At 42.4% G+C, this 15,936-nt stretch overlaps 1 protein-coding gene across 3 annotated transcripts in view; it reads right to left on the reverse strand.

Moving 5' to 3' along the window:
* HEATR3 (HEAT repeat containing 3) overlaps window positions 1–15,891 on the reverse strand; it is a 39,274-nt gene extending 23,383 nt beyond the window's left edge. Inside the window, exons 1-9 of one of the 3 annotated variants that reach the window (XM_077751376.1) lie at window positions 15,497–15,891; window positions 13,987–14,074; window positions 12,524–12,636; window positions 10,437–10,546; window positions 7,581–7,721; window positions 5,527–5,804; window positions 944–1,034; window positions 680–837; window positions 325–407 (exon numbers count right to left, since the gene is read on the reverse strand). In XM_077751376.1, the coding sequence (XP_077607502.1) occupies window positions 325–407; window positions 680–837; window positions 944–1,034; window positions 5,527–5,804; window positions 7,581–7,721; window positions 10,437–10,546; window positions 12,524–12,636; window positions 13,987–14,034 (1,022 nt within the window). In that variant the 5' untranslated portion in view covers window positions 14,035–14,074; window positions 15,497–15,891. Of the gene's footprint in view, window positions 1–324; window positions 408–679; window positions 838–943; window positions 1,035–5,526; window positions 5,805–7,580; window positions 7,722–10,436; window positions 10,547–12,523; window positions 12,664–13,986; window positions 14,075–15,496 lie in introns of those variants that run through there. The other 2 variants (XM_077751375.1, XM_077751377.1) reach the window with 2 other exon arrangements.
* Window positions 15,892–15,936: the final 45 nt, after the last annotated feature.

Consider the following 15,936-nt stretch of genomic DNA (forward strand, 5'->3'; position numbering starts at 1 on the left):
AGCTTCTGAACATTGTAGAAATGGAATCACAGTGAGATTATTTTGTGCCTTGCCTTCTTGCTCAATGTTCTAGTTCGGCTTTTTTTTTTTTTTTTTTAACTAATGTATTTTCCTGTAAGATTTCATCAAAACTTATTTATCCATTCTGCTACTGGACACTGAGCTTGCTGGTAGGTTGGGGCAACTATGAGCCACACTGCCATGTACATTCTCATGGCTTCATGCACATAAGCACCCATTTTTCTAGGGAAAACACTTAAGAGGCCCATCATCTCACGTAATAACATAATGACAAATAGTTTTTGAAAATAGGAAAGTTCTTACTTTCTAACCAAAGATTTCCAGGTGGGACTCCTAGAACATAGGTCAACTGCAATGCTGTTTGGAAAGGCGGTTTTCTCAAAAATCTAGATTTAAAAAGAAGGCGGTAAAGCAAAGGTTAAAGAGTGGAGTCATTTTACACAACACCCCTTTATCAAATCCCAGCATGCGACTTCTAAGTGAAATGGTTAGGCGTAGGAAGGGTCAACCCTTCCTTGTACTCTCGGTACCCTGAGTCCTAGCTTGCTTCCTGCCAGCTACCTACAGTCTGGAAGTGTGAGCAAACCTCTTTCCCATGCACAGTGAATGGCTAGCCCTCCCCATGCTCCAGAATGAGGCCAGACTTAAAACAGACTACCTTCTTTGGGATGAGGTAGTTGGTGAAAGCGGTGTGAACCTCATGGGAGAGGCAGAGGGGAGACAGCAGCTGGCCACCACACTCGCTGAAGGAATTTTCCATAAATGTGTCGCTCTCGTCACTGCTAGAAAGCTCTTCCCACTCATCGTCTGAGGGATCTGGGAAGAGTGCGAACCACACATAACTGGAATATTTAAGAAAATCCTCATGGAAGCTGCCCTTTCAGTCCGGGGGAGAATGTCTCAACGTAAACTGGTGACAAACCTTCAATGCAGCACATGTTGACAATAATTTCCAGGGCAGTCTGCTGGGCTGTCAACAATGCTATAGCCTCTCTCAATTCCTTGTCAGTGGGCTTTAAAAACAAAAAAAAGAAAGAAAGAAAAAATGAACTCTAATGTTTGGGAAAGTATTTTCACGTGAATGTCCTTAGTTAAAGCCTACTCCATGATTTCTACCCTTGGACTAGTGTGCCTGGGGGATGGGGCAGCCAGAAGAAAAGCCCTAATGAGCTCAAGTACAAACAAGCGTTATGATTGGTCTTGGCACCGTGCAGCAGGCCGCTGTTAGCTGTGCTCCCATCCGTCTGCACGGTTGGTCTCTAAGTGTTGCTTAGTTAGCTGCAGAGAAGAGGTAAATATTCAGGAATTCTGAACTGAAGTCACCCTGAAACTTCATCTAATGTGTTAAGGAGGAGCTTGGCCCACTAAGATGAAAACAAGAGCTCATTTCAGAGACCAGGCGCTTATACACAACAAACCTGCTTTTAGATGCTCAGACATCCTCTTAGAAAAGACTGCATTTACAGGGACTACTAACAAGCCCTTAGATGCAGACAGGCTGGCTTCCTGACTTCCTCTGAAGGATGGCAATAGAGCATTTCCTTAAGACTGAAGAAAGGGAAGAACTTTTTTCCTCTGGGAATAATTAACATGAACTTACCAATTACCATTCTTAAATCCTCAAGTTACCTATGAAAAGTGAAATAGCTACACTGATATTCCAGAAGAGCGCATAAGCTAAAAATAACATGTATTTCATTGTCTGAATGCTTCCCAATTTCAACAGGTTTCTGACTGCCTTCTTAATGCCTCTACAATATTCCATTTAATGGATACACTATCATTTATTAAGCATTCCACTAATTTGGAACATTACAGATTACTTGGATATTTCACTTCCTCAGATTTATGGTGTCAAAAGGGACATCTCCAGATCCTGTGACACGTTCCTATTTTCTTTCCAGAATTTTCATAATGATTTTCAGCCTTCCACCAACTTCTCGTACAATAATTTGACTGTAATTTTGAACCAGTTCAAAATTATTTTTTTATTTTTGTTCTAAGTTTTATTTATTATGTAACCTTTGCACCTGATGGGAGGTTCAAACCCATGACCCTTAGATCAAGAGTCACATACTCCTCTGACTGAGCCAGCCAGGTGCCCCAATATTCAAAATTATTATTATTAAAGAATAATAAATAGGCATGTCTGGCTGGCAGTCAGTACAGCATACAACTCTTGATCTCAGGGTTGTGAGTTCAAACCCCACACTGGGTGTAGAGATTCCTTAAAGTAAAATCTGGGGCGCCTGGGGGACTCAGTCAGTTGGGCATCCAACTCATAGCTTTGCCTCAGGTCATGACCTCACGGTTCATGGATTTGAACCCCCGCGTTGGACTGACGATACAGAGCCTGCCTGGGGTTCTCTCTCCCTATCTCTCTGTCTGTCCCTCTCACCCACTAGTGCTCTCTCTCAAAATTTAAAAAAAAAATTAAATATATAAATATACAACAAAAAGTAAATACATTTTTGTTCTTAATTATAATTTTATTATTTATTATTTATTTATTTATTATTAAAAGATAGTAATTTTATTAATAATAATTACTTTAAAAGCAACATGCTAATTTAAAACATGTAGCTTAGGAATTCCTGCATTTGTATTCCTTTTATCACTGGCAAGAATGTATATAAAAATTATTTCTATCTGCTGTGTATAGGACGTTCAAGTAAACATTTATTAGACTCAAAGCTAAGTAAGATATGTTGTTGCTGAGCTCTCATTCCCTTGAGATATATGAAGATCTGGCTCAGAAGAACCCTGAAATTAGGTTCTATTGTTTTATGTAATTCTGCTCAGAACAGTTCCCTGCTTCTTACTGTCATCAAACTAACATAAAGAACCAATCTAGATGAAATGCCATGACATCTGAGATTTGCTTCAAAATACTCAGCACTGAGATGGGAGGGGGGGTGGGGAAGTAGATGAAATAAAACAGGCTATGATCACTGATAACTGTGGAAGCTGGGCGAAGGACTCCTCTATTTCTGCATATGTTAAAACAACAACTTGGGTTGGTTCTTTTTTTACATATTTGTGGCTATTACCTTCTGAAGTTAAATGATATGATTAAAGGTTTTGATCCCAAAGGACTCCTGCACCAGCCACTGGGCAGTGAGAAAGACCAGGGCCGATGGGCATTACATTTATGTTCCTGGCACATATCAGCACGGTGCCCAGCACCTTATTGGTACTTAAACATTGACTGACCAGGCTGTTAACCATCCAGTCTACTCAGTAATGCTAATAGACTTTAAAAAACAAGCTTTTGTTATGAGAAAACACTGCATTTTATAAGCACCAATGTTCTATTTTTAAATAATACGTGGGAGAGTAAATGGCTAAATGACAGTTAAATATCAACATTTTCTACATGGTGCCACTTAGTCTTGGTAGACCTGGGCCTCGGTCCCCTCGTGCTCCCCTTCGGAGTCCCCTGGAAGCAGGGCTGAGAGTGCTGAAGCTTAGGGTGCTGTGCGTTCTCCAGCTTCCCGTGAGGGGTTTCTGATATTTCAGGGTTCCCTGACAGCCTGTAGCCTCGGCTTCTGCCTACGGGCACTCGTCGTGGTAAAACGTGCCCCCACTGGGACAAACTCAGTGCGCCACCACGGCTGCAGAGGAGCCTCCACGCCCTGATCTGTCACGCCCTGCCTTTCCCCCGGTGGAGACCACGTACGCCCCAGATCCAGGACTGACACTTCCCGTGACAACTGAAGAGAAAAATGCTCCTAGGGTGCTTTATAAATACGCCTTTGCAAGGATAAGGCACATGGCTTTAAATTCTACTCAGACTACAGACAAAAAGTAAAGTTGGGGTTCAAATATGTGCCTGCCTGCACCAAAAGGGTGTCACAATCCTGAAGCGACTTGATGATCTGCAAGCGGCTCCCGGCTTCTCACTTTCATATTCGCCCACAACTCACTGCTGCTGTGCGCCTAAGGGCTCACCACGGGGCAGGAAAGTAGCTCCGACTGCAACATCCTGGCTTCGCTGAAACAGCACCGATGCGTGCTTTACAAGACTTCGTGAACCCCACAAAGTAGGATACTGTTATATTTCTTTTCAGGTATATTCCATTGAAAGAATTTTCATTGGGCATAAACTTCTCACAACTCTAAGGCTCTGACTAAAGACAGCTCTCCGTTTCAATTCATTCTATACCAATCGGGACGAGCCAAATGCAGAGCTGCAAAGTGCGAGGGAATGGGAAGGGCACATGGGAAGGGCACACTTCCGGTTCGGGCTTCTTCTGCCTCCTTCGGAATGAAGAGAGTCAGCAGCCTCACTGACCGCCCCTGCCTCCGGGCCCCTAAGGACACCTGCTTCCACCTGTGCTGCTCCTGCCCCATCCTTTAAGACAGCTGGGTGTTCTGTCCCCAAAGCCTTCTCTGACCAATGCTCCGTCCCCTCTCCCATCAGGGCTATCGATCTGGTGTGCCTCTTCACTCCCTCACAAATCTGTGCCCAGCCCCATCACTGCTCTTAGCACGGGCACATTATAATACGTCCTAATTCTGCATCTGTCCTCCCAAGCCGGAAAAGGTCCCTGAAGACAAAACGTCTTCATCGTCTTTCTAGCATCAGCATCTGGCACGGTGCCTGGCACACAGCAGGAGCACAGGAAAGGTGCCGCTGAATGAAGAAGGCCAGCCTGTCGTGCTCCCTGCTCTCCTCCGTGGGGGAGATGTCTTTCCAAAGAACGGCCCCATGTCTGCTGACTGGCTCTGCTGAAACGCTCCCCGCACCTGAGTTTGCCCACCTTTACTCCAACACAAGTGTGTCACAACCTCTCATTCGGCAAACCATAACCACCACCGATTTTCATAAGTGCCCAACCTTCTCTGCCCAGCAGCAGTGGGCCAACGAGAGCTGGGCTTGCTCTTTTGGTAAGGATAAATACTACAGTAAAAGAGACAAGAAGGCAAGGGGACAGGCCAAGCAAAGTAAGAGTTCCTTTAGTTTGAAGACGGTCTGGCAGAGCATGTAACAAGAGGGGACACACAGGAGTTAGGAAAGTGACTGCATGTTAAAGTGTTATAAAAGGACTGGTCTATCCCCGCTTCGAAATGTTCTATATATAAGTTTCATTTTATTTTAATTTTTTTTTTTAATGTTTATTTGTTGGGGGGGAAGGAGGGGCAGAGAGAGAGAGGGAGACACAGAATCTGAAGCTGCCTCCAGGCTCTGAGCTGTCAGCACAGAGCCCAACACCGGGCTTGAACTCACAAACTGTTAAGATTGTGACCTGAGCTGAACTCGGACGCTCAATTGGCTGAGCCACCCAAGCGCCCCTTAAAGTTTCATTTTAGATAAATTTCATTTCCCCTTTTGGGAGTAGATTTCTAATGTGACCATGAGAGTCAGTGGGGAAACAGGACTGATTTTTACTGGAGTTCACTTTATACTTAATTCTGTTGTAACATTTTTCTGGAAAGTTTAGGCAACCTATTAAAAGAAAACAGCTATATTAATCCAGGCTTGCAAGCATCAATCTGACTTACTGGAAGTAAATCTGAAATGAAAGTTTTCCTTCTGACTTTTCTTTTATGAGGAATTTCTTCCATTTCATCGTCTTCAATCAGATTGTCACCACTGGCATTCTCTCGTATCTCCTCCGTCTCTGCAGCCGCTTTTAACCTTTGAGTTTCAGCCTCCTTCATTTGAATAACTATTTCACCAGCATCCATATCCAACACTTCTGATAAGGTCTTTAGTATGGCATTTATGATTTCTGCCTGACTCTTGGATGGAATAATGTCTTTTAGGTTCCAAACTGTCCCTGGTGGGGGGGAAAAATGCACGTAAGGACAAAGGACTCCCCTGTGAAAGCTTTTATTAAATCCAGTTTCCACGAGATTGGTTCTTTAAGCTCAGGTGGAATTTCAAAAAATTTCCAGCCCTCCTCCACCTCTGTTCAGTTTTTATTAAATGTCAAAAAAAAACCCCAAAAAACAATGCTTTGCACAGAGGCAGCTCCCTTTGTTACCATCCCCCACAATCATCTCCCTTCCTTGGCACTCAATGCCTTTCTCTGATAAACCACACAGCAACAGACCAAGAGAAGGCTGATCAAGTTTCACTTGAAACAACGGATTAAGTTGCCTCACTCTCTTTCATCTTAACCTGAGCTGCCCTCCTAGACAGCTTCTTATATTCCAGGATGAAACTAAATGTACTAAATTCCAAGGCCTCGTGGACAAACCAGAAAGCAGGTTCTACAGAACAGGAGTTGCCATTAAGTAGTTAGACTAAAAAAAACACCTGGGCGATTGGGTGGCTCAGCCAGTTAAGTGTCTGACTTCAGCTCAGGTCATGATCTCGCGATCTGTGAATTTGAGTCCCAAGTCAGGCTCTGTGCTGACAGCTTCGAGTCTGGAGCCTGCTTCAGATTCCATCTCTCTCTCTCTCTCTCTCTCTCTCTCTCTCTCTCTCTCTCTCCCCCACCTCCCCCATTCATGCTCTGTCTCTCTGTTTCTCAATAATGTTAAAAAACTTTTTTAAATAAAAATAAATAAATAAATAAATAAAAATACTTCCTGGAATGAACCCAAAAGAAGTGAAAGCAGGGACTCGAACAGATACGTGTAGACCCATATTCACAGCAGCATTACTCAACAGCCACCCATGCTGGGTGGAGAGCTCACTTAAAAAAAATTTTTTTTAAATAATAGAATAAATTAGGGGCCCCTGGGTGGCTCAGTCGGTTAAGTGTCCAACTTAGGCTCAGGTAATCATCTCATGGTTCATGAGTTCAAGCCCCGCGTCGGGCTCTGTGCTGACAGCCAGCTCAGAACCTGGAGCCTGCTTCAGATTCTGTGTCTCCCTCTCTCTCTGACCCTCCCCTACTCACACTGTCTCTCTCTCTCTCTTTCTCAGAAATAAAAAAAAAAACATTAAAAAATATTTTTAAACATAATAAAATTAGCCAGCCATAGAAAGAAAAATACCATGTAATTCTACTTATATGAGGCACCTAAAGAAGTCAAATTCATAGAAACAGAAAGTAGAAGGGTGGCTGCTAGGGACTGGGAGGAGGGAGAGATGGGGACTTGTTCGATGTGCAGAGTTTCACTTTTACAGGATGAAAAGTCCTGGGGGTTGGTTACACAGCAGTGTGAATGTACTTACCACTACTGTACACTTAAAAATGCTCAAGGTGGTAAATTCTATGTTACATGTATTTTTTTTAATGCTTATTAATTTATTTTGATACACAGAAAGAGAGACAGAGTGCATGAGCAGGGCAGAAACAGAGACACAGAGAGAGAGAGACAGAGAATGTTGTCTCCATGTTGTCAGGAGCCCATGAACCATGAGGTTATGACCTGAGCCAAAACCAAGAGTCGGATGTTCAAAAGCTGACTGAGCCACCCAGGTGCCCCTATGCATAGCCTCTTGAATTAAGGATCTCTACTTAAATATTACAATTTTCAGAACAGACACATCCTGGAAGGTCCTGATGTGGTGAAATGAATCAATGATTGAGTTTTGGTCCCCATCTCTACTCATTACAAATTACTAAAAAAGCACACTGTTGCATATGGCTGAGTTTTACCTGCCACCAATGTCTTTAACAGGATGTAGTCCATGGAACTGACAGGAGAAAGCAGTGCCGACTCCAGGACATGCAGTGCTGGGGCAGAGAAAGAGCTCAGCAGCTCTGGGTTATCTTCAGTCACTGTCTGCAAACAATACGCTGTAAAGATAAAAATTAAGAAACAGATGAATTCTGCTAGGGTAATTTACACCAGCCTGACTCATCACAAAACATCTGCATCTTGACAACTTCTTCAGACACATATAGCTTTTGGAAAATAGACATGCTTTACTTTAAGGATGATACACGCAAATGAGGCTTCTCAAACAATCAGTGCAATGAAAGATTTTCTTTTTCTTAATTGCTAATTCTTTACACAATATACTTTTACAAAATACAATATAAAAGGAAAAAAATACAATACTAAAGGCTCTTAAATGCTGTCACAATGGGGAACTGCTATGAACATCTATAAAGGTCTCTCCTCTATTTCTGCACTTATCGCAGGTCAGCAGCAAACAACCTATGGACCGAACGCCAGTGCACAGACAACACTCTTAGTAGCTCCATAGTCAAGAACAAGCCCCAGGTCTGGGGTCATTCTGGCTTCCTTTAAATTCAGCATGACCTTAAAACTTAGGACTATTTCTAGTGAAACAATAATTCTTTTAGAAAAAAAAAAAAAAAAAGCATTTTCAGGGACGCCTGGGTGGCTCAGTCGGTTAAGCGTCCAACTTTGGCTCAGGTCATGATCTCATGGTTCGTGGGTTCGAGCCCTGCGTTGGGCTCTGTGCTGACAGCTAGCTCAGAGCCTAGAGCCTGCTTCGGATTCTGTGCCTCCCTCTCTCTCTGACATTCCCCTGCTCACACTGACTCTCTTTCTCTCTCTCTCTCTCAGAAGTAAATAAAACATTAAGAAAAAACTTTTTAAAAAAAGAAAAGAAAAAAAGCATTTTTAGGGGTGACTAGGTTGAGTTGGTTCAGGGTCCAAATTTGGCTCAGGTCATGATCTCACAGTTTGTGAGTTTGAGCCCTGCATCAGGCTCTCTGCAGTCAACACGGAGCCTGGAGCCTGCTTCAGATCCTCTGTCTCCCCCTCTCTCTCTCCCTCCCCACTTCCCTCGCTCTCAATCAAAAATAAACATTAAAAAAGACTTGAAAAAAAAGAAAAAAGCAGTTTACATAAAAATGAGTAAACTGAGAGATGGCTACCGTATTAGTAGACATATGGTCCATTTAGCACCTAACTCCTCCTTTGCACTATAACAAGACAATGGATTACAACTAGCATATTAGAAATAATTAACTGAAAGTATCAAAACAACTGGGATTGCCTGACAAGTTTGGCAAGAGACCTCTGAAGCACAAATTTCGAAATGAGTCCAAGTTTGTTTTTCTTAGTGTATTCCAAACAAATCCATTTCTTTCCAGGTTTCCAAACTTCAAAGTCGACCATGCCTATCCAAATTAGTCAAAAATATGCTACTGCTGTTATCTAGTTTGGTTCCCAAAACACATTTGTATACGAATACATAATTACACACACACACAAATGTAATTGTTTTCATTAAGAGACTAAATTTATGTTAGTAAAAGCCAAGAGAAACTGGTTGCTACCATAAAGACAATTCAAGAGCAAAGAAAGCCATATTAATATATAGAATGGTATTTCAGGATTCACTTTACCATGTGAACCTGCTTGATTTTCAAACCAACGTAACTTGACATTTGTTTAAAAAATCATGAATCTAGCTAAATGCAGAAATAAAACACTATTATACAATTCAAAATTACTTTATTCTGATCCATTTTTTAAAATTTATTAGAGGAACAAATTTTTAAATAACTAAATCTACAAAAGTAAAGATATAAAAACAGAAGTGAAGTTTTTCTTTTAAAAGCTATTAACTAACTTTTGTGAATTTCTCTCATTGTAAGAAAAACTGTCCTCTGAGATTAAAAGCCACCTACCAATTTCCTAGCTCAGCTGTTTTTAAAATCCACATTTACTCATAAATCACCCTTCTGCCAAAGATTCCATTTTGAGAAACTGATTTAAAAACTTTTACCAATATTATTTATTCCACTATTTTTTTTTCCTGTTCTCTTAAAAGTATCCATTAAAGCCAAGAGAAGCATCAGCAAGAGGAAACACAGTCCATGCCAGGAGAAAGGCATAATTAAAGGACAGCTAGATCTGGTCATTATAATGGGTAGAAAAGAAATGCTTTGCATTAATTATTTCTTCACTCTCCCCAGAGTTCTGTGGAGCCACCCACCCTCCAGTCTGTCTCCTCAAATGGACAGGGCTCTTCATGATGGCTCTCTAACCCCACAGAGAGAAGTGAGGGAGGCAAGGTAGCTGTAGCTGCCGGCCTGTTTTCCCTGTCTCACAGAAGGGAAGCAGGCCTCCATGAAATTTCAATCACTTACTTTCCTCTCTCAAAAAACACACAGGTTACCAGTTTTCTGCTGGGAGTATGAGATAGTGGCATAAGACATTTAAATAAGTCTAGATTCCAATTAATTTTGGCTCAAAGGCGTGGTAGTTGTGGGTTACTACTTCTCAGTAAATGGGAGATGAAAGCTTCAAGAATTAATAAAGCCTTCTAAGAATGGTAATACACTGGAAACCCCACACCTGCTCACATAATTACCTTCCTCCCTTTCAGAGTGAAGAGCAGGAAAACCGTATGAGTAAGTAAAGTTATGAATCACAGATTTTAAAAGATCCAGAACAAACAGAACTCGATTACACGTTTATATATAATGAAAAAAAAAATCACTCCTGTAGAATAAACATTCTATGTTGGAATATAAATTTTTGAATAAGGCCATACATACTTAATAAATCATCACCTTTTCTTCACTTACCTACTGAAATAGCCAGGTCAACATTGGTGGAAAACCTACTTAAATACTTTAATACAATCTCCAAACACCCTTCTTTGTTGAATATAGACACTGCTCTACTACTGCATTCACTAAATTGAAGGGGGAAAAAAAAGTTTTACTATTCACATTTTAACATTAAGAAATCAACCACAGAAATTCATGAAAAGATAAATTAGGCTTTATAAAAAACTAAAGAACTGGAGTCAAGCACCATTTTTAGAGATGAAGAAACCAAAGCCCATTCATATACCCTAGACATAAACAGAACTAGCAATCTCTATTATTATGTCTAACACAGTGGGACATTTTAACCAACCTCTACCTGCATGCCAGTGAAGCTAGAGCTGGAAGAGATCTTAGAAATCACTATCATTTACTTCTAATCCTCATTTCATACAGGAGGAAACCCAGGCCCCAAAAGATGGAGTGATCTAGCCAAAGATCACACATTTTCTTTGTGGTGGTTCCTTGGGTCCAGCCTACCGTTCCTTCCACTGTGTAACAGAAATAGTAAGTTAGAGTGAGGATGAAAGGTCTCTAACGCTTATAATACAAAAAGGAAAAATTTTAAAGAAAAAAAATTTTATTCACTCCTTTCTAGACTGCTACTATAAACAACAAGGAGAATTTGCAGTCTGCAGAAGAGAAATTACTATTATAAATATAGTTGAAGCTACACTACCTTTTAATAAAAAAATAAGAATTAACATTAAGAATGTTATTAGTAAACATACATACTAAATACAGGGTAAAAAAGAGCTAATTTTAATAATTTTATCTATGTTTCTAGAGAAAAGTATCCCTCTGTACAAACCACATATGTACACGATACACTAACAGTGTGCACCAGGTTATTAAACAGAGGTGGTTCAATTACGAAATTCAATTTTGTTATCTAGAGAAAAACTATTTTCTGCCTGCTTCTCTGTCTGTCTACTTACCTACCCATCTTGTTACTACAGCACTGCTATGAGCCCACCCTCAAGCTGTCGTGGTGGAATCAGATAAAGTCAGGAATATAAGGCACACATGTGTTAAAGTAACTGCAAATATATACATGTGCATCTAACTTATATAGGATTTAAAATATAAAGCATAAGACAAAAATGTGAAGAGCTATGACAACTGGAAATGATACTGTTAGGGCTCATAAGCGTTCAGGAAAGAGACACTGTGGAGACTACTTTTTCAGGCTCTTTTCAAATAAAATTTTTTAAAACTTCTAATCTAACAATAAATAAGCTAAAGTTATCTGGTACACAGGAAAATGGACCCACTCACTTGCTCATTTCCTCAAATCTGATCTCTCCAATTTCCTGATGGAATGCACCCACCAGTTTGAAATGAAATCATAGGCAAGTTCAGAATGCTAGGTGGGCAGCTTTTCAGGATCCAAGTTAGTCCTGTTTTCTAAGATATACATGCGCTTTTAGGTCAGAAGGTATCATCACTGCTGACTAGAAAATAAGGAACTATGACACAATCCGGTTAGAAAGGTGGGACATAAAATAGGGTAGGAAAAATTAAGTCCAGGTGGTGTTTCTAGCCATTTCCATTCCTAACAGCAAGCCCATGCCACCCACCACTGCTGCAATCATGGAGAGCATGGCTTTCCTCCTACCGGGGCCAAGGGAGCTCTTCTTAGGCATCCACCTCCCTGTCAAATGGCACCTGCTAGGGTAGACGAGTAAAACACCAGCCAAGGTGTGTGGCCCCATCTCGTCCCAGGTGCTAGACTGAAGCAGTTGCCGCACAGGGGCCCAACTAGCTTTACGACAACGACAGCTCAAGGATATGCAGGTAGTGGGAGAGAACCGGGGTGTAACAGATGGTAATGGCCATGATTCCTCTTATTTCTGTCAGCAGCAATGATTGGAGACAAAAGTCATAAAGCAAAAAAAGATACAGTGATGCTATGAGGAAAACGCTTGAGAAGGAGGGTTGATCTTAGATTACCTAAGATCATGGGCCCACCAAGGAGAACAGAGATCCCTCTCCAGTTTTACAGAACGAGCAGCAGCCTGAGGAGTGTTGTAGCAGGAGGCTGTGTTTAGAAAGCACCTTACCATATATTCCACAGCACATTCACGGCCTCATTGGCTATGTTCTCAATAGAATTTCTGTTCTGATCTTTTTTTTCCTGTGGAGACATCTCATTTGAATCCAGTCCGGCACTACACTGCAACCAAATGTCATGATTAGCGCCCTGGTTCAAAAGAATAATTAAACAAAAAGGCTAATGACAGTGAAGAATCAAAAAAACTAAACATCAGAAATTATAGTGGTTAACGAGCTCATCAAAGTCTCATAAACAGTCTGCTTCCCACATTCCTGTTCCCTTCTGGGAAGAAACACAGACACGAGAAGTTCATGAGTAATTATACAAACTGGATACAAAGCATTTAACACTTTAAAATGTAGAATCGATACAAAGTATTTTATATAACGCAATGAAGATAGTAAATCAGGCACAGAAAGGTAACACACAGAAGAGCTAACATCTACTTAGGGCCTTCTATGTACAAGGCACTACTGTGAGCACTTTATATTAAGTCATTTAGTCCTGGTCACAAACTGTGAGGCAAAGGATCTATTATTCCCAATCTTCTGCTACAGATAGGAAACCGAGGTACCAGGAGATTGTGGAAGGCGTAGCTTAATACACGGTAAAGCTGGGATTCAGATCCATGTATTCTGGCTCCAAAGTTGGGGCAGGACTGCCCTGTAGCACAGCCCATGGCCCCCTCTAAAGCCAGGCTTCTCAATCTGAGTACCACTGACATTTTGGACAGGATGATTCTTGTTGTGGGGCTGACACGTGCCCTGTAGGATGTTAGCAGCATCCTCGGCCTCTACCCACTGCATGTCGGTAGCCAACACCTACCCTCAAATCAAAAGGGTCTCCAGACATTACCAAATGTCCCCTGTGGGGAAAATTACCATCAGTTCAGAACTAATGCCCTCAATAGAATAAGACTGATGCCTCTCATCAAAACCAGATATTCTTTATAAAGCCTTAAATAAAAGTTACCCATCAATACAGAATAGTAGACTAGAAGTACCCTGGAGAGCGCCTTAATTCCCGAACTACGTCATGCAATAAGGTTGGCGTGATGTTAAATTTGAAAACTTAATGTAATCTTCATGGCAAATTCCCAGTCCATGCCTCAGCTTTCTCAACTGTAAAATTAACACCTTCCAAACAGGACTGCCGGAAGGATTAAATAATACAAAAAACACCACCTGACACAAAAGTAAGCAATCCGTAAAGACTATTTTTATTTACAAAACTTAAGGTCTAAAGGAGTCAGTCTATAGTTTTAGAAAGGTCTTTTCCAACTAGCAGATAAATAAAAAATAGTGGGGACAAAATAATTGAGACTTGTATAATGAGGAGAAATCTATGTTTCTAGGAAAAGAAATAAAATGTCCATAGAATGGGGGCGCCCGGGTGGCTTAGTCGGTTAAGCGTCCGACTTTCGCTTAGGTCATGATCTCGCGGTTNAAGATACTTTTTCAAACCACCTACCTCTTTAAGCAGAGCGACCAGAGGAGTCATGATATCCTTAGTCACCATGTCATCACAAACTTCAAAACCTCCACAAGCACTGAGATTTCTAAACAAAAAGTTTAAAATAGGTTTTACTTTCTCAGGGCACACGTCACAAAACACTTCTAAGTTCTCAAATGTAATCTCTACCCATACTTAAGGTTTTCCTGATGACATTGCTTGATTTCTGTGAGATGCTACGCAACGAATCCAAAGATTTCCATCTGTTCCCATCCTTGTTTCGCATGATGTAAACAAATGACTCTGTCATGTGACAACTTAATTTTGAAGTCTGAAGCAATACGCAGGTGCATGGCTACAGGGGCAGTAAAGGGGAGAAGACTTTTCCTATTTTTAAAAATTTTTAGGTTTTTATTTTATTTTTAAGAGAGAGAGAAACAGAGCACAAGCAGGGGAGGGGCAGTGAGACGGGGAGGCCCAGAATCTGAAGCAGTCTCCAGGCTCTGAGCGGTCAGCACCGTGAAATCATGACCTGAGCCTAAGTCAGATGCTTAACCAACCCAGGTGCTACCCAGGCACCCCAAGCCTTTCCTATTTAATGTGAACAAATCACCACATGATCTATGAAGGGAACTTTTTTTGAGATTAAGACTTCCCAAGGGCAGACCCTGAAGCAACCCTGGCTAAACCGAATTTTAATTGGGAAGCCACTGCCTGCTTGCCATCTGAGTGCACAGCACTGCACCAGGCACTGAAGATACGGAGATGAATAAGATGCCCACACAATCTTCCAGGAGCTCCCAGTGTGTGAACGCTGCAGGGACACAGTAGGGCTTCCTACATGCAGATTCCTCCAGTATGTGGCTAATCCCCATCCATCCCTTAGAGCTCACCTCAAACAGCCCTCCCTTAGGGTTTTCTTCTCTGAACCCCCAGTTGTATCCATAGCCTCCTCTGATTATAACCAAATCATTAGCCTGTCTCCCTCAAAGCTGTAAGACGGAAGTTATGTCTGTCTTGTTCACTAACACATGCCCACTGCCTAGCCCATTGCTTGGAGCACAGTGGATACACACAGTACACCTGCTAAATCCACACATGCAACATAGTATATAGACAGAACGACAAGCACTGCAAACATTACCTTCTGCTCTTGCCCCCTCTACAGTCCATTCTCGGCACAGCCACCAGAGTAGCCTTTTCAAAAGGTAAATCAGGATCAGGCCACTCAAGCTCACAATAGGCCCTGTAGCCCTACACCACGGAGCCCCTCTCCATCCCTCCAGCCTCATCTATAACACCCAGCCCTGCTCTGCTCAGCCACACTAACCTTCCTGTTCCTTAACCAGACCAAGCCCTTGGCTGCCTCACATCTTTGCTGTTTCCCTCTGTCGGGAATCCTTTTTCCCTGCGTTTTCGAGTCTGGCTAAGAGGCATCAGATCAAGGGTCATCTACAGATCAGAGCTTCAGGTAAGTTCCCACCTCCAACTCATTATCCATAGCACTTCTCACTATTACCTGTTTTACCTGTTTACTAGTCTCTTTTCTCCTCATCAACACGGGCTCGGCGAAGGCAGGGATGTTGGCTCTCTTGCTCAATGTTCTGCCTGCCCAAACCCCCCGCGCCCAGAACACGTGCCGCATGCGCTGAAAGAGCTCACAGAACCTTGGGACTCGGGGTTCTCGGAGAGGGCGCGATGTCGGGTAGGCCTTGCGAGGAGGAGGATACGTGGCAGCTGGCTGCTTGCAGCTGGAGCGGCCAGCTGGACAGATGGCGTGCGGAGGGCGCAGGAGGCGCGCTCCTCTGGGGTGTGCAGACTGACTTCAAACCGCCCCCCTCTGCAAATGGGGGACCCCGGGCAGTTTGGGGCCTCCCGAGCCGCCGCGGGCAAGTGCACGGAGCCAATCGACGGTGCGTGGCACGCACGGAGCGCTGGCCGGCCGCAGCGACCCCTCTCCCGGCTCAC

This window comes from Crocuta crocuta, unplaced genomic scaffold (genome assembly GCF_008692635.1).
Source record: "Crocuta crocuta isolate KB4526 unplaced genomic scaffold, BGI_CrCroc_1.0 scaffold124, whole genome shotgun sequence".
Classification (NCBI taxonomy): domain Eukaryota; kingdom Metazoa; phylum Chordata; class Mammalia; order Carnivora; family Hyaenidae; genus Crocuta; species Crocuta crocuta.